We start from the raw sequence: 21,690 nt of genomic DNA on the forward strand, positions 1-21,690 counted from the left end.
AAAGTTATTCATTTAAGACGTTATGGGAGGCAGAAAACGTTTATCATATAGTTCATTATTGAATCAAGCTCGTCAAATTGTTATAAATCTTTATTCAAATACAAAAAGTGCATATCTGTAAGTGGAAACTGTACAATACTCTGCAGACAGGCAACAACACATCTGACATTTCACACTGCGGTGGAGTGTACTTGGCAATGTCAAGATCAACAAAATAGCTACGTTTAGAAAAAGACAGGAGGATTGGACTCATAACATATTCACTCAAATAAAATGTCATTTCTTTCAAAACAAAACAATAAATTAAGTACAGTGTAGAGCAGATGTTGTATTTACATGCTGAAAAATAATGTTATACAACACCCCCATCAGACAGTATCTCACATGCAATGTGATAATTCCTTCATCCAAATATTCTTGCCCACTTCCAGAGGCAGCTTGAAAGAGCACATTGAATAAATATACAATTTGAAGAGAGAACAAAAATATTTTTGAGTTCTTGTTCTTTAAATTTAAATAATTATTAGAACATTTTAAGTAGGATGTTGAAACTGTGCCAGAGGCTTACGTGCCTTGCTCAATGGCAAATTGCAGATTATTTAGCTTGGGGATTCAACCCAGCAACCTTTCAGTTATTGGCCCAATGCTCTTAACAGGCGTCACTAAATAGTGTACTACTTGCTGCCCCTAGTAGTGCATACATGTTTGGATTTTTATTTAATCTTTATTTAACTAGGCAAGTAGGATAAGAACAAATTCTTATTTTACAATGACGGCCTACCCCGGCCAAACCCTCCCCAATGGGACTCCCGATCACAGCCGGTTGTGATACAGCCCGGGATCGAACCAGGGTCTGTAGTGTCGCCTCTAGCACTGAGATGCAGTGCCTTAGACCGCTGCGAAACTCTGAATATATATATATATATATATATATATATATATATATATATTCTTATATAGGGAAATAGAGTTCAATTTAGGATGCAATTTGGGATACTCTGGTTAACCTTCACACTGCTTTCCCAGCAGACTCTGGGTAGCCAGCGTGGGAGTTTCAGGGATGTGCCTGATGACATCATAGATGGTGGTATGCAAATCCTGGACAGACTCTAGGTGTGCCAGAGATCTGCTGGATGCCTGGGAAAGGAAAACAAACAACACATTCAGGGACACTATATTAGAACCCAGGTCACATGTGTGAAAGGGAAACACGTTAAGCATTCCTCCAATACAGTTAACCTTATGAGGAGGTTGCACATTCACATTTGAATCATTTAGCAGACACTCTTATCCCTAGAGATTTACAGGAGTAGTTAGGGTTAAGTGCCTTGCCTAGTCAGCTCGTGGTTTCGAACCAGCAAATGTTTGGTTACTAGCCCAACGCTCTTAATCGCTAGGTTCCCTGTCACACGCTAGGTAGCCTAGTGTGGGCTCATTAATTAATGAGGCTCACTACAATATCAAAGAGATGTTCCTACAGAAAACTAGGCCTACTGTACCAAGCTGCATTGTTGCAAGACATACAACATACCTGTGTAGATTCCATTTTCCCAGGTATAGAGACAAACTCATAGATGCCAAAGTCTTCCGTTGCATCCTCATGACCTGCAAGTAAAATGTAGTTCACCTGAGAGACTTTTTGGTGTCAATGTAGTGTCCTCTCTATTTACTTCCTGTTTCTTGTTCCTTCCTAGTAGGTTATTTTATTTAGGACATGTCACTTTTGGTTTGAGGGAAACTGAATACCGCCCCACCATAGTTAAATGTATTGAACTCAGTTCACTAAAGCACAGACAGATCCAACTGAAACTTGAAGAGATCAGAAACCGAGTTCATGGGCTAATACGCCTGCATAAGACAAACAAGTATGATGACTGTAATTGTTCTATGTTAGTGAAGGGTTTATGAGGAGTATTGTTTGTCTAGAGCTATGTACACGACACTGCCTAACAACAGGCAGGAACGAGAGGGTATAAGGTAAACATTGCAGGTGCAGAGGGGAAACTGACCCGAACGGTGTGGGCGTCTCTGTTCTGTCAAAGGTCTGCATGGGAGAGGCAAAGTCATTTTAATTAAACCCATTTACTGTAGGTAGGCTACCTAGACAAAGGTTATCTTTATTCATGTGTAAGCACTGATCAGTAATGGTCTTACCTGTTATAGATGTTCATGAGAACTGTAAAAGGAATAGTAGAGGTTTTAATAATAACAACAACTATTTGTATTTTACCCTACAGGCAAGATTTCAGGCTTTTTTAAGTTGAATGCCTTTCCTCAGAAAAACATGTCATTTTTTCCACAGATGCTGTTTGAGTTTGACATACTGCAACATTGGCAGATGATTGGAATGTACTGTACAGTTAACAAACTTCAAAATCTAGTGTCTAATGTAGTGTCTAGTGTCTACAGTAGTGTTTAGTGTCTACTGTAGTGTCTAGTGTCTACTGTAGTGTCTACTATAGTGCCTAGAGTCTACTGTAGTGTCTAGTGTATAGTATCTAGAGTAGTGTCTACTGTAGTGTCTCTTGTCTACTGTAGTGTCTATTGTAGTGTATAGTGTCTACAGTAGTGTCTAGTGTCTACTGTAGTGTCTAGAGTCTAGTATCTACAGTAGTGTCTACTGTTGTGCCTAGTGTCTACTGTAGTGTCTCTTGTCTACTGTAGTGTCTATTGTAGTTTATAGTGTCTACAGTAGTGTCTACTGTAGTGTCAAGTGTCTAGTATCTACAGCAGTGTCTACTGTAGTGTCTAGTGTCTACTGTAGTGTCTACCATAGTGTATAGTGTCTACAGTAGGTAGTGCATAGTGTCTACTGCAGTGTCAAGTGTCTACTGTAGTGTCTGTAGTGTCTACAGTAGTGTCTAGTGTCTACTGTAGTGTCTAGTGTCTACTATAGTGTCTAGTGTTTACAGTAGTGTCTAGTGTCTACAGTAGTGTCTACAGTAGTGTTTAGTGTCTACAGTAAGGTCTAGTATCTATTGTAATGTCTTGTGTCTACTACATTGTCTAGTATTTACAATAGTGTCTAGTGTCTACAGTGGTGCCTAGTTTCTACTGTAGTGTCTACTTTAGTGTCTAGTGTCTACTATAGTGTCTAGTGTCTGCTGTAGTGTCTAGTGTCTACGGTAGTGTCTCGTGTCTACGGTAGTGTCTCGTGTCTACTGTAGTGTCTACGGTAATGTCTAGTGTCTACAGTAGTTTCTAGTGTCTACTGTAGTGTCTAGTGTCTACTATAGTGTCTATGGTAGTGTCTAGTGTCTACGGTAGTGTCTATTTAAGTATGCGTTCTCTAATTCTCTCTCTCTTTTTCTCTCTATTTCTCTTTCTTTCTCTTCTTTCTTTCTTGCTTTCTTTCTATCCGTCTTTCTGATGGATTGCCCTAGGACCATGTCTCAGGACTACCTGGCCTAATGACTCCTTGCTGTCCCCAGTCCACCTGGCCGTGCTGCTGCTCCAGTTTCAACTGTTCTGCCTGCAGCTATGGAACCCTGACCTGTTCACCGGACGTGCTACCTGTCCCAGACCTGCTGTTTTCAACTCTCTAGAGACAGCAAGAGTGGTAGAGATGCGCTGAATGATCGGCTATGAAAAGCCAACTGACATTTACTCCCAAGGTGCTGACCTGTTATTCCCTCTACAACCACTGTGATTATTGTTTTTTGACCCTGCTGGTCATCTATGAACATTTGAACATCTTGGCCATGTTCTGTTATAATCTCCACCCGGCACAGCCAGAAGAGGACTGGCCACCCCTCATAGCCTGGTTTCTCTCTAGGTTTCTTCCTAGGTTCTGGCCTTTCTAGGGAGTTTTTCCTAGCCACCGTGCTTCTACACCTGCATTGCTTGCTGTTTGGGGTTTAAGGCTGGGTTTCTCTACAACAATTTGTGACATCAGCTGATGTAAGAAGGGCTTTATAAATACATTTGAATGATTGATTGATGCTGTTATTTTTCACTGTCTTTAAACTGTTGTTTTTATTTCTTTACTTATCTATTGTTCACCTAATACCTGTTTTTTACTTAAAAATCGCACTGTTGGTTAGGGACCTGTTGTCAACAATAGTGTCTAGTATTTACAACAGTGTCTAGTGTCTACAGTAATGTCTAGTGTCAACCGTAGTGTCTAGTGTTTACAGTGTCTAGTATCTACAGTATTGTCAGTAGTGTCTAGTGTAGTGTCTACTGTCGTGTCTAGTGTCTACAGTAGTGTCTGTAGTGTCTACTGTAGTGTCTAGTGTCTACAGTAGTGTCTGTAGTGTCTACTGTGGTGTCTAGTGTCTACAGTAGTGTCTGTAGTGTCTACTGTAGTGTCTGTAGTGTCTACTGTAGTGTCTGTAGTGTCTACTGTAGTGTCTACTGTCGTGTCTTGTGTCTATAGTAGTGTCTATAGTAGTGTCTAGAGTAGTGTCTGTAGTGTCTACTGTAGTGTCTAGTGTCTATAGTAATATCTGTTGTCGACAGTAGTGTCTAGTATCTACTGTAGTGTCTAGTATCTACTGTAGTGTCTAGTATCTACTGTAGTGTCTAGTGTCTATAGTAGTGTCTACTGTCGTGTCTTGTGTCTTTAGTAGTGTCTATAGTAGTGTCTAGAGTAGTGTCTGTAGTGTCTACTGTAGTGTCTAGTGTCTACTGTAGTGTCTAGTGTCTACTGTAGTGTCTAGTGTCTATAGTAATATCTGTTGTCGACAGTAGGGTCTAGTATCTACTGTAGTGTCTAGTATCTACTGTAGTGTCTAGTATCTACTGTAGTGTCTAGTTTCTCCAGTAATGTCTGTTGTCAACAGTAGTGTCTGGTATTTACAGCAGTGTCTAGTGTCTACAGTAATGTCTAGTTTCAACTGTAGTGTCTTGTGTTTACAGCAGTGTCTAGTGTCTACTGTAGTTTCTATTGTGATGTCTAGTTTCTACAGTAGTGTCTAGTGCCTACATTAGTGTATACTGTAGTGTCTAGTGTTTACAGTAGTGTCTACTGTAGTGGCTAGTGTCTACAGTAGTGTCTAGTTTCTATAGTAATGTCTGTTGTCAACAGTAGTGTCTAGTATTTACAGTAGTGTCTCGTGTCTACAGTAATATCTAGTGTCAACCGTAGTGTCTAGTGTCTACGTAGTCTCTGTAGTGTCTACTGTAGTGTCTAGTTTCTACAGTAGTGTCTAGTGCCTACAGCAGTGTTTAGTGTCTACTGTAGTGTCTAGTTTCTACAGTAGTGTCTAGTGCCTACTCTACTGTCTAGTTTCTACAGTAGTGTCTAGTGTCTACTGTAGTGTCTAGTTTCTACAGTAGTGTCTAGTGCCTACAGCAGTGTTTAGTGTCTACTGTAGTGTCTAGTTTCTACAGTAGTGTCTAGTGTCCACAGTAGTGTCTAGTTTCTACAGTAGTGTCTAGTGCCTACAGTATTGTCTACTGTACTGTTCTGCCTGTGATTATTATTATTTGACCAGGCTGGGTTTCTGTACAGCACTTTGAGATATCAGCTGATGTACAAAGGGCTATATAAATAAATTTGATTTGATTTAGTGTCTCGTTTCTACAGTAGTGTCTAGTGCCAACAGTAGTGTCTAGTTTCTACAGTAGTGTATAGTGCCTACAGTAGTGTCTAGTGCCTACTCTACTGTCTAGTTTCTATAGTAGTGTCTAGTGTCTACTGTAGTGTCTAGTTTCTACAGTAGTGTCTAGTGTCTACTGTAGTGTCTAGTTTCTACAGTAGTGTCTTGTGCCTACAGTCGTGTCTAGTGTCTACTGTAGTGTCTAGTTTCTACAGTAGTGTCTCATGCCTACAGTAGTGTCTAGTGCCTACTCTAGTGTCTAGTTTCTACAGTAGTGTCTTGTGCCTACAGTCGTGTCTAGTGTCTACTGTAGTGTCTAGTTTCTACAGTAGTGTCTCATGCCTACAGTCGTGTCTAGTGTCTACTGTAGTGTCTAGTTTCTACAATAGTGTCTAGTGCCTACAGTAGTGTCTAGTGCCTACAGTAGTGTCTAATTTCTACTGTGTTTACAGTTGCTGCTATCACCCTAAGTCATTATGAAGATAACCATAACATTTACCTCTCTTGGGATGATGACAGCTCCTTCTGAAGTAGACCAGTAACATACAGCTAATGAACAGACAGGACAGAGTGATGGCAGCCAGAGGAGAGAATGATCTGCTCTCCTGGACATATCTCTCCTTTCCTACAAATGAAAGAGAACAACCATAAACTCTTGCAGAATCAGTGCCTCTTTTAAAACTGCTCCTCAAAATCCACTTTTCTAAAACTATCTTCTAATGTATAATTTTATATAGCTATTTTGTTTTCCTTCTCAATTTTTCTGTCTCTGTATCTTCTGTAGTCCTTTTATTAATTTTGAGAAGCACTTTGTTGACCTGCCATTGAAAAACACACTATAAATAAAGTTAGTATTGTTACAGTCAGAGTCAAATTTCAAAACTTTAATCAGAGCCGGTTTCCCAGACACAGATTAAGCCCAGTCCTGGACTAAGAAGCTCTTTCAATGGAGAATATCTATTGAGAATGGTTGTTAGTCACGGAATAGGCATAATCTGCGACTGGGAAACCGGCCCTGGTGGTTTAGTGACTAAATTGTACAAATTTGAGAAGTCCAAGGTGAGAGGAAACCTGTCAACCCAGACCTGGTGGACAGTTAGTGTGTTTAGTTTGTCCATCGACATTTTAGATAATTCTTAATAGGATATATATATTTACAGCGTTATTTGCTATACAGTAGCCAAGATTATGTGTATCTTTTTCAATTTGGAGACTGAAACCACCTACACATAGAAACTCCACACATGCAGTAAAACATGGTCAACAATGAGACCAGCTGTTATTTTTCTCTGTTTACTCTCCCATAGAGCCAGTGGACTTTTACACAGGCCAGAGTGACCGGTACTTGGCAACTAAGGAGAAATACAATATTTATGATTCACCTTGTGTGGGTGGATTAACTGACTCTCTTCTAAATGTACCTTTACTTTGGACTCTCAGCAAGCAAGGTTGCTGCTCATATTTCGAAAAGTCATACTTTATAAACTACGTAGGTTACAAATATAGGTCTTCACCTTGGTACCTTATGGCATGATAATGTGCACAGTGTGTACTCAGACCTGATTCCCAGTTCCACCTACGCTATGCCAGCACCCCAGGGCTGTGTGTGTGTGTTCCCAGTCCCTCCTACGCTCCCTCCAGCACCCCAGGCCAGCTCTACCCACCTGTCCCCAGGCTGGCCACCACCAGGGTGAACTGGGTCTCGTCCTGCTTCTGGGTCACATTGTTAAACGCCCTGCACAGGAACTCCTCGGCCTGGGCCAGCTTGTAGGAGGTGACCTCCAGGCGCAGTCCCACAGTGATGACCTCAGTGGCGTTGTTGGTCTTAGAGATCCACATACAGCTGTTGGGAGGGTTGGAGTCGGCCTGGCAGTCGAAGAACACCAGCTCACCAGGGTTCACTGTGAAGACCTCCCCAGTTCGCAGACCATGGTCAGACTTCACAGCCAGGTTGTAGGGGCCATCTGGGAGATATTAGAATGGTTCATATTGTCACAAACCGGCCCTCTGGGAACATAGTTTTATGATCAACTTCAAGCTCTATTGGGACTGTGGAAAGCTAGGATCCTTTGGCAGCTAGGATAAATTGTTTTATTAGCAATAATTCAGAATGTCAGGGCCTCCTAAATGACGCAGCAGTCTGAGGCACTGCATTACAGTGCTTGAGGCGTCACTACAGACCCGGGTTCAATCCCGGGCTGTGTGCATCTGGCCGCGACCAGGAGACCCATGAGGCAGCGCACAATTGGCACAGTGGCGTCCGGGTTAGGGGAGAGATTGGCCAGCCAGGATGTCCTTGTCCCATCGCACTCTAGGGACTCCTGTGGCGGGCCAGGTGCATGCACGCTGACGCCTTCACCAATTGTACAGTGTTTCCTCCGACACAATGGTGCGGCTGGCTTCTGGATTGAGCGAACAGTTTCTCAAGAAGCAGTGCGGCTTGGCAGGGTCATGTTACGGAGGACACATGGCTCTCGACCTTCGCCCCTCCGTACGGGAGTTGCCGCGATGGGACAAGACTGTAACTACCAATAGGATACCACGAAATTGGGGAGAAAAAGGGGTAAAAAAATTATAATTCTAAAAAGATACATATATATTCAGAATGTCATTAAATGACCAAACATGTCATCCTACTGTGAGGCAGCATTGGGCTCTTCACCACTACAAATCAGGTTACAAGACATACAGTGCCTTCAAAAAGTATTCAGATCCCTTGACCTTTTCCACATTTTGTTACGCTACAGCCTTATTCTAAAATGGAGTAAATAAATGAAAATCCTCAGCAATCTACACACTATACCGCATAACGACAAAGCAAAAACAAGTTTTGCAAATGTATTCAAAATATAAAAACAGAAATACCTTATTTACATAATTACTCAGACTTTTTGCTATGAGACTAGAAAATTGAGCTCAGGTGCATCCTGTTTCCATTGATCATCATTGAGATGTTTCTACAACTTGATTGGAGTCTACCTGTGGTAAATTCAATTGATTGGACATGATTTGGAAAGGCACACATCTGTCTATATAAGGTCCCACAGTTGACAGTGCAAGTCAAAGCAAAAACCAAGCCATGAGGTCAAAGGAATTGTCAGTAGAGCTCTGAGACAGGATTGTGACGAGGCGCAGATCTGGGAAAGGGTACCAACCCATTTCTGCAGCATTGAAGGTCACCAAGAACAGTGGCCTCCATCATTCTTAAATTGAAGAAGTTTGGAACCACCAAGACTCTTCCTAGAGCTGCCCGCCCAGCCAAACTGAGCAATCAGGAAAGAAGGGCCTTGACGAAGAACCCGATGGTCACTCTGACAGAGCTCCAGAGTTACTTTGTGGAGATGGGGGAGAACCTTCCAGAAGGACAACCATCTCTGAAGCACCACCAATATTTAACTAGTCAAATCAGTTAAGAGTTCTTATTTACAATGACGGCCTACACCAGCCAAATCCAGACGACGCTGGGCCAATTGCACACCACCCTATGGGATTCCCAATCACAGCCAGTTGTGATACAGCCTGGATTTGAACCAGGGTGTCTGCAATGATGCCTCAAGCACTGAGATACAGTGCCTTAGACAGCTGCACCACTTTAGTGGATCCCTGTCTGTGAAATGTTCAGTTGTCTGTTATCTTTTGTCTATGGTCTATTGTCTAAAATCCTAAATAAAATATATTTTTCTAAAAAAGATAAGATGTTAAGATAAAGAAGTTCCATCTATTACATCTCTTCCCTCTGACTGCATCTCAACATACAACCATTAGCAAATGCATTTAGCATAATTGGACTGCAAATTGTCCTATTACAACATTTGTTGTCTTGTTTTCAACTGTAGAATGGGTTAATGTCTGAACATATGTCAACAGTATCCTTCCACGTCGGCTAACCTCCAAACCTGCCACAACCAGCCTGGTTTCCTTAACCTAACGGAGGCCCGATAGCGATACTGCAGTACTGACATGATAGTATTGCCACAGAACAGTGGGCCTCTGTCAGACTCCCATGCAAATTTCAGTCACTTCTGTTTTCAGACCTCACTGAGCTCTCTTATGGTTTGAATTTCCATACTGGTATTACTCATAGAAGGCCAGGAGGATGGAAGTATTTATAAAAATACAGTGCGGGAAGTTGAGTCATTAAGTTCTTTCCCCAGGCTCTTGTTTATTCATTTTGACATGTATTCTGCATTGACTAGCTCATGAATAGCAAACATGATGTTCTATTGTGACCCATGTTTTATGAGACGTAGTTTTATGAGACGTAGTTGTCTGTGAAGTAGTTTTAAGAGACGTAGTTGTCTGTGAAGTAGTTGTATGTCTGAGACATTTGTACAACATTTTTATAGTGGTGGCAAGTAGCCTAGTGGTTAAGACTGTTGGGCAGGTAATTGAAAGGTTGCTAGTTTGAATCCCCGAGCCGACTAGGTGAAACAAATCTGTTGCTGTGCCCTTGAGCATGGCACTGAACCCTAATTGCTCCTGTAAGTCGCTCTGGATAAGAGTATCTGCTAAATGACCAAAAATGTCATGTATAACGTACAGTAATAGACAGAACTACAGTAATGTGCTGTTATATACAGACCTACAGCGATGTTCTGTTATAGACAGAACTACAGTAATGTGCTGTTATGGACAGAACTACAGTAATGTGCTGTTATGGACAGAACTACAGTAATGTGCTGTTATAGACAGAACTACAGTAATGTGCTGTTATGGACAGAACTACAGTAACGTGCAGTAATAGACAGAACTACAGTAATGTGCTGTTATAGACAGAACTAAAGTAATGTTCTGTTATAGACAGAACTACAGTAACGTGCAGTAATAGGCAGAACTACAGTAATGTGCTGTTATAGACAGAACTACAGTAATGTTCTGTTATAGACAGAACTACAGTAATGTGCTGTTATAGACAGAACTACAGTAATGTGCTGTTATAGACAGAACTACAGTAATGTTCTGTTTTAGACAGACCTACAGTAATATGCTGTTATAGACAGAACTACAGTAACGTGCTGTTATAGACAGAACTACAGTAATGTGCTGTTTTAGACAAAACTAAAGTAATGTGCTGTTATAGACAGAACTACAGTAAAATGCTGTTATAGACAGAACTACAGTAATGTGCTGTTATAGACAGAACTAAAGTAATGTTCTGTTATAGACAGAACTACAGTAACGTGCAGTAATAGGCAGAACTACAGTAATGTGCTGTTATAGACAGAACTACAGTAATGTTCTGTTATAGACAGAACTACAGTAATGTGCTGTTATAGACAGAACTACAGTAACGCGCTGTTATAGCCAGAACTACAGTAATGTGCTGTTTTAGACAGAACTAAAGTAATGTGCTGTTATAGACAGAACTACAGTAATGTGCTGTTATAGACAGAACTTACAGAAGACACTGAGGTCCAGGGTGTGGCTCTGTCTCTGGCTGATGTGGTTCCTGGCCAGGCAGCGGTACTGTCCAATATCCTTCTTCCTCACAGGATTTATCACCAGAGTAGAGTTGTCCTGGGAAAACTGATGGCGAGCACTAACATCTAGGGGCATGTTGTTCCTCAGCCACTGGTACTGAACCCTGGTTCCGTTTTCCACCCTACAGGTCCATGTCACGTTCTCCTTGTCCTCAACAACTGTAGAAGATGGTGTCTTCTGGATAACTGGAGTGGACACAGGTACTGGAGAAGGGGAGAGACGAAACAGTAAGATGATGATAGGCACATATTAAGCGCAGCCAAGCAAGCCACAAAAGTACATATCTTTCAAGTTACTTAATTAACCTAGTTACTGTAGGAAGCTAGTTACTGAAGGAACCTAGTTACTGTAGGAACCTAGTTACTGTAGGAACCTAGTTACTGAAGGAACCTAGTTACTGTAGGAACCTAGTTACTGAAGGAACCTAGTTACTGTAGGAACCTAGTTACTGTAGGAACCTAGTTACTGAAGGAACCTAGTTACTGAAGGAACCTAGTTATTGTAGGAACCTAGTTACTGTAGGAACCTAGTTACTGAAGGAACCTAGTTACTTAATTAACCTAGTTACTGTAGGAACCTAGTTACTGAAGGAACCTAGTTACTGAAGGAACCTAGTTACTGAATGAACCTAGTTACTGAATGAACCTAGTTACTGAATGAGCCTAGTTACTGTAGGAACCTAGTTACTTAATTAACCTAGTTACTGTAGGAACCTAGTTACTTAATTAACCTAGTTACTGTAGGAACCTAGTTACTTAATTAACCTAGTTACTGAAGGAACCTAGTTACTGAAGGAACCTAGTTACTGTAAGAACCTAGTTACTGAAGGAACCTAGTTACTGAAGGAACCTAGTTACTGAAGGAACCTAGTTACTGAATGAGCCTAGTTACTGTAGGAACCTAGTTACTTAATTAACCTAGTTACTGAAGGAACCTAGTTACTGTAAGAACCTAGTTACTGTAGGAACCTAGTTACTTAATTAACCTAGTTACTGAAGGAACCTAGTTACTGAAGGAACCTAGTTACTGTAGGAACCTAGTTACTGTAGGAACCTAGTTACTGAAGGAACCTAGTTACTGTAAGAACCTAGTTACTGTAGGAACCTAGTTACTGTAGGAACCTAGTTTCTGAAGGAACCTAGTTTTTGAAGGAACCTAGTTACTGAAGGAACCTAGTTACTGAAGGAACCTAGTTACTGAAGGAACCTAGTTACTTAATTAACCTAGTTACTGTAGGAACCTAGTTACTTAATTAACCTAGTTACTGTAGGAACCTAGTTACTTAATTAACCTAGTTACTGTAGGAACCTAGTTACTGTAGGAACCTAGTTACTTAATTAACCTAGTTACTGTAAGAACCTAGTTACTGAAGGAACCTAGTTACTGAATGATCCTAGTTACTGAATGAACCTAGTTACTGAATGAGCCTAGTTACTGTAGGAACCTAGTTACTTAATTAACCTAGTTACTGTAGGAACCTAGTTACTTAATTAACCTAGTTACTGTAGGAACCTAGTTACTTAATTAACCTAGTTACTGAAGGAACCTAGTTACTGAAGGAACCTAGTTACTGTAAGAACCTAGTTACTGAAGGAACCTAGTTACTGAATGAACCTAGTTACTGTAGGAACCTAGTTACTGTAGGAAGCTAGTTACTGTAGGAACCTAGTTACTGTAGGAAGCTAGTTACTGTAGGAACCTAGTTACTGTAGGAACCTAGTTACTGTAGGAAGCTAGTTACTGTAGGAACCTAGTTACTGTAGGAAGCTAGTTACTGAAGGAACCTAGTTACTGAAGGAACCTAGTTACTGAAGGAACCTAGTTACTGTAAGAACCTAGTTACTGAAGGAACCTAGTTACTGAAGGAACCTAGTTACTGAAGGAACCTAGTTACTGAAGGAACCTAGTTACTGTAGGAACCTAGTTACTTAATTAACCTAGTTACTGAAGGAACCTAGTTACTGAAGGAACCTAGTTACTGTAAGAACCTAGTTACTGTAGGAACCTAGTTACTTAATTAACCTAGTTACTGAAGGAACCTAGTTACTGAAGGAACCTAGTTACTGTAGGAACCTAGTTACTGTAGGAACCTAGTTACTGAAGGAACCTAGTTACTGTAAGAACCTAGTTACTGTAGGAACCTAGTTACTGTAGGAGCCTAGTTACTGTAGGAACCTAGTTACTGTAGGAAGCTAGTTACTGTAGGAACCTAGTTACTGTAAGAACCTAGTTACTGTAGGAACCTAGTTACTGTAGGAACCTAGTTACTGTAGGAACCTAGTTACTGAAGGAACCTAGTTACTGAAGGAACCTAGTTACTGTAAGAACCTAGTTACTGTAGGAACCTAGTTACTGTAGGAACCTAGTTACTGTAGGAACCTAGTTACTGAAGGAACCTAGTTACTGTAAGAACCTGGTTACTGTAGGAACCTAGTTACTGTAGGAACCTAGTTTTTGAAGGAACCTAGTTACTGTAGGAACCTAGTTACTTAATTAACCTAGTTACTGTAGGAACCTAGTTACTGTAGGAACCTAGTTACTGTAAGAACCCAGTTACTGTAGGAACCTAGTTACTTAATTAACCTAGTTACTGTAGGAACCTAGTTACTGTAGGAACCTAGTTTCTGAAGGAACCTAGTTACTGTAGGAACCTAGTTACTGAATGAGCCTAGTTACTGTAGGAACCTAGTTACTTAATTAACCTAGTTACTGTAAGAACCTAGTTACTGTAGGAACCTAGTTACTTAATTAACCTAGTTACTGTAGGAACCTAGTTTCTGAAGGAACCTAGTTACTGTAGGAACCTAGTTACTGAATGAGCCTAGTTACTGTAGGAACATAGTTACTTAATTAACCTAGTTACTGTAGGAACCTAGTTTCTGAAGGAACCTAGTTACTGAATGAGCCTAGTTACTGAATGAACCTAGTTACTGAATACAGTATATTAGAGCACTACACATTATGACATCATGAATGCCATAACGCACTCTAATCCACCAACACACGTTGACTCTGTACCCCCTGTATACAGCCTTGTTACACCGAATACAATTTGATTTGATGTGATTTTAAAAGGCTAAAATAAATATATTTCTTACCCTCTTAATATGTATGTATTTATATTGCTTTAATAAATCTGTCTGTAATAAATACAGTCTGACAGATAAGTTTCTCTGGTGTCCACTAACTCACCATCGACGGTGACGTGGACGGTCCTCTCGGCCCTGACGAGCTCCTGTCTCTGGGGGAAGTGAATGTCCAGGTCCAGATGATAGTCCCCCTCCGCCGCCTCGTCCAGCCTGGGGATCAGGAGAGAGGCGTTGGGGGGCTGGAAAAAGTAGCGCTTCCTGTGTCTCATGGAGGCCAGCATGATGGCTGTGTGGTTGTGGAAGGTCACCAGCAGGGTTTTGGGGCCCCCCGGCCGGGTCTGGTACCAGCTGCCCTGGATCTCAACGTCCTCCAATCGGAAGTAAGTCTCCACGGAGAGGAGGAGGGACTTCCCTTTGACGCCATGGAGCACGGACGGAATATGGACGATCTCTGAGTTTACTTCTGAGGATGGAGGGAAGGAAGGGATGAGACAGAGCATTATAGAGGAGGGGAGGAAGGGGTGAGCCAGAGCATTATAGAAGAGTGGAGGAAGGGGTGAGACAGAGCATTATAGAGGAGGGAAGGAAGGGATGAGACATAGCATTATAGAGGAGGGGAGGAAGGGGTGAGCCAGAGCATTATAGAAGAGGGGAGGAAGGGGTGAGACAGAGCATTATAGAGGAGGGAAGGAAGGGGTGAGACAGAGCATTATAGAGGAGGGGAGGAAAGGGTGAGACAGAGCATTATAGAGGAGGGAAGGAAGGGGTGAGCCAGAGCATTATAGAGGAGGGGAGGAAGGGGTGAGACAGAACATTATAGAGGAGGTAAGGAAGGGGTGAGCCAGAGCATTATAGAGGAGGGGAGGAAGGGGTGAGACATAGCATTATAGAGGAGGGGAGGAAGGGGTGAGCCAGAGCATTATAGAAGAGGGGAGGAAGGGGTGAGACAGAGCATTATAGAGGAGGGGAGGAAGGGGTGAGACAGAGCATTATAGAGGAGGGGAGGAAGGGGTGAGCCAGAGCGTTATAGAAGAGGGGAGGAAGGGGTGAGACAGAGCGTTATAGAGGAGGGGGGGAAGGGATGAGAGTGAGCATTATAGAGGAGGGAAGGAAGGGATGAGACAGAGCATTATAGAAGAGGGAAGGAAGGGGTGACACAGAGCATTATAAAGGAGGGGAGGAAGGGGTGAGACAGAGCATTATAGAGGAGGGGAGGAAGGGGTGAGACAGAGCATTATAGAAGAGGGAAGGGATGAGACAGAACATTATAGAGGAGGGAAGGGATGAGACAGAGCATGATTAGAAGAGGGAAGGAAGGGATGAGACAGAGCATTATAGAGGAGGGAAGGGATGAGACAGAGCATGATTAGAGGAGGGAGGGAAGGGGTGAGAGAGAGCATTATAGAGTAGGGGAGGAAGGGATGAGATTGAGCATTATAGAGGGTGGGGGAAGGGGTGAGACAGAGCATTATAGAGGAGGGGAGGAAGGGGTGAGACAGAACATTATAGAGGAGGGAAGGGGTGAGACAGAACATTATAGAGGAGGGGAGGAAGGGATGAGACAGAACATTATAGAGGAGGGAAGGGATGAGACAGAACATTATAGAGGAGGGAAGGGGTGAGAGTGAGCATTATAGAGGAGGGAAGGGATGAAACAGAGCATTATAGAGGAGGGGAGGGATGAGACAGAGCATTATAGAGGAGGGAAGGGATGAGACAGAGCATGATTAGAGGAGGGAAGGAAGGGATGAGACAGAGCATTATAGAGGAGGGAAGGGATGAGACAGAGCATGATTAGAGGAGGGAGGGAAGGGGTGAGAGAGAGCGTTATAGAGTAGGGGAGGAAGGGATGAGACCGAGCATTATAGAGGAGGGGGGGAAGGGGTGAGACAGAACATTATAGAGGAGGGGGGGAAGGGGTGAGACAGAACATTATAGAGGAGGGAAGGGGTGAGACAGAACATTATAGAGGAGGGAAGGGATGAGACAGAGCATGATTAGAGGAGGGAAGGAAGGGATGAGACAGAGCATTATAGAGGAGGGAAGGGATGAGACAGAGCATGATTAGAGGAGGGGGGGAAGGGGTGAGAGAGAGCATTATAGAAGAGGGAATGAAGGGGTGAGACAGAGCATTATAGAGGAGGGGAGGAAGGGGTGAGACAGAGTATTACAGAAGAGGGAAGGGATGAGACAGAACATTATAGAAGAGGGAAGGGGTGAGACAGAACATTATAGAGGAGGGAAGGGGTGAGACAGAACATTATAGAGGAGGGAAGGGATGAAACAGAGCTTTATAGAGGAGGGAAGGGATGAGACAGAGCATTATAGAGGAGGGAAGGGATGAGACAGAGCATTATAGAGGAGGGAAGCGATGAAACAGAGCATTATAGAGGAGGGAAGGGATGAGACAGAGCATTATAGAGGAGGGAAGGGATGAGACAGAGCATGATTATAGGAGGGAAGATGAGACAGAGCATTATAGAGGAGGGAAGGGATGAGACAGAGCATGATTAGAGGAGGGAGGGAAGGGGTGAGAGAGAGCATTATAGAGTAGGGAAGGAAGGGATGAGACTGAGCATTATAGAGGAGGGGAGGAAGGGGTGAGACAGAGCATTACCTAGATCAGCACTCCTACTACCTAGATCAGCACTCCTACTACCTAGATCAGCACTCCTACTACCTAGATCAGCACTCCTACTACCTAGATCAGGACTCCTACTACCTAGATCAGGACTCCTACTACCTAGATCAGGACTCCTGCTACCTAGATCAGCACTCCTACTACCTAGATCAGGACTCCTACTACCTAGATCAGAACTCCTACTACCTAGATCAGGACACCTACTACCTAGATCAGGACTCCTACTACCTAGATCAGCACTCCTACTACCTAGATCAGCATTCCTACTACCTAGATCAGGACTCCTACTACCTAGATCAGGACTCCTACGACCTAGATCAGGACTCCTACTACCTAGATCAGGACTCCTACGACCTAGATCAGGACTCCTACAACCTAGATCAGGACTCCTACTACCTAGATCAGGACTCCTACGACCTAGATCAGGACTCCTACTACCTAGATCAGGACTCCTACGACCTAGATCAGGACTCCTACTACCTAGATCAGGACTCCTACTACCTAGATCAGGACTCTTACAGCACTCCGAGATGCTTTATAAATACAGTCCCTGAACACACGTACAAATGCATGAGCTTTTCATGAACATGAAATTGAAAGCCATAGCAGTCTTTTTTACACCACGTGCAGACTCCTCCTCCTGCTGAGCTTCGTAAAGCAGAAAGAGTCTGCAATATCATCTTATGGTTACATGATTGACACATCTGTGTCATGCTATTTATTCATTCATTCCGTTTACTTTATCCAGACCTCTGTCCTGAAACCCAATTCATAAGTAATTGTGAGACATTGACAAGCCTATCATATTACTACTAACAGGTATTAAAGCAAACATCTTTGAGCTGTATGATTTAGCCGCTGAGAATTGTACACTGATGTTCAACGGCTAAATTAGGATTAGAATTAAGAAGGAGTAGGTGATGTGTGTGTTGTGTTGCCAGCTCAGATTAAACAACAGCAGGCATGTTGGCTGTCCACAGGTTAAACCCCCCACACCTTCTCTCTCTACCTCTTTCTCTCTCGCTCTCCCCGCTCCCCTATCACTTTCTCTCCCTTTCTTTTTCAATGCCCTCTATGTTCTATCTCCCTCCCCCTCTCCCTTCTTCTGCCTCTCTCTCTCCCTGCATCCTCTCCCCTCTCGCCTTCCATCTTCCCACCCTCTCCCTCCTCCTCCTACCTCTCTCTCTATCCAAGCATCCCCCCTCTTTCCTCCCTCCATCTTCCTCTTCCATCTTCCATCCCGCTCCTCCAATCCCTCCTCCCTCTCTCTCTCTCCCTCCATCCTCCCCAGTCAGTCCAGTTCCCCCGGGGGACGTCCAGGCCCTGCTGACTGCCACTGTTGTTCATCACAATAGATGAACCGTGTGCCTGGTGTTATGTCCTAAATAATACAAACGGCCTACCCCCATCCATGTCACACTCCAAGTGGCCTGCTAGCTAGGCCATCAGCGGGGCTGTGTATTCCAGCATAAGGCCAGGGAAGGTCTGTTAAATAAGCAGGACAGTGTGCTGAACCCGCTGCTGCCACTGTTGTCACTAAACAAGCCTGGGATTGTTGTGGTGATAAGAGACAGTGACAGTGGAGATAACTGAGGCAATGGACTCTGAGAAGGTGAGGGGATGTCTTCACTGTCACACACACGCACGCACATACACACACACACACACACACACACAATTATTAACACACACACTCCGCCTGTTGACCCCAAATAAAGGCCACCAGCACCATTGGCCAGCTGAATGCTACTGATGCACCACCCTCAAGTGTCCCCTCCTGCTTCCTTGATTACATAAACAAGACCCCTCAAGTGAATACAAACACATTCTTAGAAGTGAGCTCCAATACGAACACATTCTTAGAAGTGAGCTCCAATGCAAACACATTCTTAGAAGTGAGCTCCAATACGAACACATTCTTAGAAGTGAGCTCCGATACGAACACATTCTTAGAAGTGAGCTCCAATACGAACACATTCTTAGAAGTGAGCTCCAATACAAACACATTCTTAGAAGTGAGCTCCAATGCAAACACATTCTTAGAAGTGAGCTCCAATACGAACACATTCTTAGAAGTGAGCTCCAATACAAACACATTCTTAGAAGTGAGCTCCAATACGAACACATTCTTAGAAGTGAGCTCCGATACGAACACATTCTTAGAAGTGAGCTCCGATACGAACACATTCTTAGAAGTGAGCTCCAATACGAACACATTCTTAGAAGTGAGCTCCAATACGAACACATTCTTAGAAGTGAGCTCCAATACGAACACATTCTTAGAAGTGAGCTCCAATACGAACACATTCTTAGAAGTGAGCTCCAATACGAACACATTCTTAGAAGTGAGCTCCGATACGAACACATTCTTAGAAGTGAGCTCCAATACGAACACATTCTTAGAAGTGAGCTCCGATACGAACACATTCTTAGAAGTGAGCTCCGATACGAACACATTCTTAGAAGTGAGCTCCATTGTTGTGTTAGGACATCGGTGGTGAGCTTATCTAGCTAGTCATGTGAGATTTGTTGGACATCTATTATCATCAGCAGGGAAGGATTGGCCATAGGGCAATACTGGCAAATGCAAGATGGACTGACCCATCATAATAATTATTTGGCAAATAACGGGGGCCTAGAGTGAAAAATAAATGCCATTTTGGGAGACTTCAGGAAAGAAATGGATCAGTGTGATAGAAATGCCCGGTCCTATTTCTGGTCCCATCTCGTGACAAGCTGAGTCAGCAGAGGCATGGTTGATTATCTCTTTCCAGGTGTCTTTCCTCCATCTTCTGACTGTCTAAAGTCTGACTGTCTGAACCAGAAATAAAAATGCTAAAAAACCCTTGTTACAACCATTAAAAGCCAGCATAAAGTATATGAAACATGGGAATCAGATCATAAATATTGGTAGCTACTGCAATGTGACATAACAACGTAGCAACAACTTAGTCAACCACCATAGAATTAATCTCAGTTAACCCAGAACTGAAATCACGTGTCATTTGGTCAGATATGTTTACGTAGATGTCTGATTTCCATAGACTCAACACGGACCAATACTGACATGCATGAACACACATGCATAAGAGTATTCCTGTGCTTTTACACTATGATTAATCCTTGTGTTGTCTTACGGGTTAAAATGACCCGCCACTATGTTTAAAAGCAGAGAAAATGTCTAAATTATATTTTTTTAACTTAAATGTTGATGTCTTTTCCTAGAGAGACCCCAATATTACAAAAAGTGAAACATCGCCTTTGTTCATATTTCCATGACAGCTGTACACCACTAGGGTACAAAGTGTATACAGAATGTTAAGACTACACAAGGGGAGTATACAGAATGTTAAGACTACACAAGGGGAGTATACAGAATGTTAAGACTACACAAGGGGAGTATACAGAATGTTAAGACTACACAAGGGGAGTATACAGAATGTTAAGACTACACAAGGGGAGTATACAGAATGTTAAGACTACACAAGGGGAGTATACAGAATGTTAAGACTACACAAGGGGAGTATACAGAATGTTAAGACTACACAAGGGGAGTATACAGAATGTTAAGACTACACAAGGGGGAGTATACAGAATGTTAAGACTACACAAGGGGAGTATACAGAATGTTAAGACTACACAAGGGGAGTATACAGAATGTTAAGACTACACAAGGGGAGTATACAGAATGTTAAGACTACACAAGGGGAGTATACAGAATGTTAAGACTACACAAGGGGAGTATACAGAATGTTAAGACTACACAAGGGGAGTATACAGAATGTTAAGACTACACAAGGGGAGTATACAGAATGTTAAGACTACACAAGGGGAGTATACAGAATGTTAAGACTACACAAGGGGAGTACACAGAATGTTAAGACTACACAAGGGGAGTATACAGAATGTTAAGACTACACAAGGGTTAAACAGTACCATTCTATTATGCGTGTAATAACTGATCAAATCAAATACAGTCTAATGGCTCGATCATGATTAAACCAATGAAAGATAATGGGCAATGTTCATGTGGGCCCTTACTTTTAGTTGCACTTTCAAAACATTTAATGAATTTCTCTTGAAATGACATTCAATTAACATTGCTGAGATGTCAGCAATGGACCAATCACCAGGTATGCCCAGATAACAAAATGAACCACAACTGTTTTATCCGACATTCCCAATACTCAGACACACCACTAAAGATCCCTGCTCTTCAGCTTTCCACTGCACTGGTATCCCCAACAAGGTGACCACAGTGACACTAGACACACACCGTATGGTTCTTCTTCCTCTTACCTGAGAGAGTAAGTAGTGCAGTGTAGAGGCACAGAGCGATAAAGGTCCTTCTTCCAAGGCCCTCCATTGGTGTATCTTATATCCTCTGAGGAGTTAGTAGTCTGCTCTGGAAAGAGACTGTGACAGTAAGGGAGGGAGGTATGAGGGAGGGAGGGGAACTGAACTGGTGGTGACAACATTTGCCAGGGAAATAAGAGGAGCCAGCCAGCCAGCAGCCCAGGCCCCTCCCACGTGACTTGAGTGTGGAGAGGTAGCCTACACCTGGCAGGCACAGGAAACACTTGGCCTCCACCCTCCACTGTGGTCCTCAGGCTCAGTGAAATACAGGCATTACATTTTAGTCACTTAGCACTTAATAAAGTAAGTAATAAAACCACATATCATAGTCATTGCAAGTAAAACCGGCTAACAGCTAAATCAGTGCTAGTAAAAGACACATGTGGCTGTTAGCTTAGATACAGGCTTAGAGACACAGAGAGAGAGGGAGCTGCAGTGGTAAAGGTTGAGAATGTCATTTAGGTTGTGAATATAGACAGGGGAGGACAATGCAGAAGGATGCTCAAAATAAGTATTTATAGCCAACAGACACATACTGTTACAGGCAGACTCATAGGCAGACATTTATACACTCTGAAAT

The 21,690-nt window shown here is 42.7% G+C and overlaps 1 protein-coding gene across 1 annotated transcript; it reads right to left on the reverse strand.

Annotated features, from left to right (window-relative positions):
- Nucleotides 1-75: 75 nt before the first annotated feature.
- LOC110488024 (HEPACAM family member 2) lies at nucleotides 76-21,241 on the reverse strand. The gene is made up of 9 exons (XM_036971457.2): nucleotides 21,054-21,241; nucleotides 14,217-14,576; nucleotides 10,943-11,227; nucleotides 7,208-7,507; nucleotides 6,043-6,168; nucleotides 2,155-2,176; nucleotides 2,010-2,044; nucleotides 1,532-1,605; nucleotides 76-1,137 (listed from the first exon to the last, which is right to left on the reverse strand). Exons 1-9 carry the CDS (start codon nucleotides 21,118-21,120, stop codon nucleotides 1,003-1,005), a joined length of 1,404 nt encoding a protein of 467 aa, XP_036827352.1. The 5' UTR covers nucleotides 21,121-21,241; the 3' UTR covers nucleotides 76-1,002.
- Nucleotides 21,242-21,690: the final 449 nt, after the last annotated feature.

Source organism: Oncorhynchus mykiss, chromosome 30 (genome assembly GCF_057628025.1).
Source record: "Oncorhynchus mykiss isolate SJ-2025 chromosome 30, ASM5762802v1, whole genome shotgun sequence".
Lineage (NCBI taxonomy): Eukaryota > Metazoa > Chordata > Actinopteri > Salmoniformes > Salmonidae > Oncorhynchus > Oncorhynchus mykiss.

What these genes read in the sequence shown, in the direction of transcription:
- LOC110488024 (XM_036971457.2), bottom strand. Translation starts at nt 21,120, where the DNA reads ATGGAGGGCCTTGGAAGAAGGACCTTTATCGCTCTGTGCCTCTACACT. An exon ending in CCTGGACCTCAGTGTCTTCT is followed by an intron (nt 7,508 to 10,942) that starts GTAAGTTCTGTC and finishes AATATCTCCCAG; the next exon opens with ATGGCCCCTACAACCTGGCT. An exon ending in CTCATGAACATCTATAACAG is followed by an intron (nt 2,045 to 2,154) that starts GTAAGACCATTA and finishes TCTCCCATGCAG; the next exon opens with ACCTTTGACAGAACAGAGAC.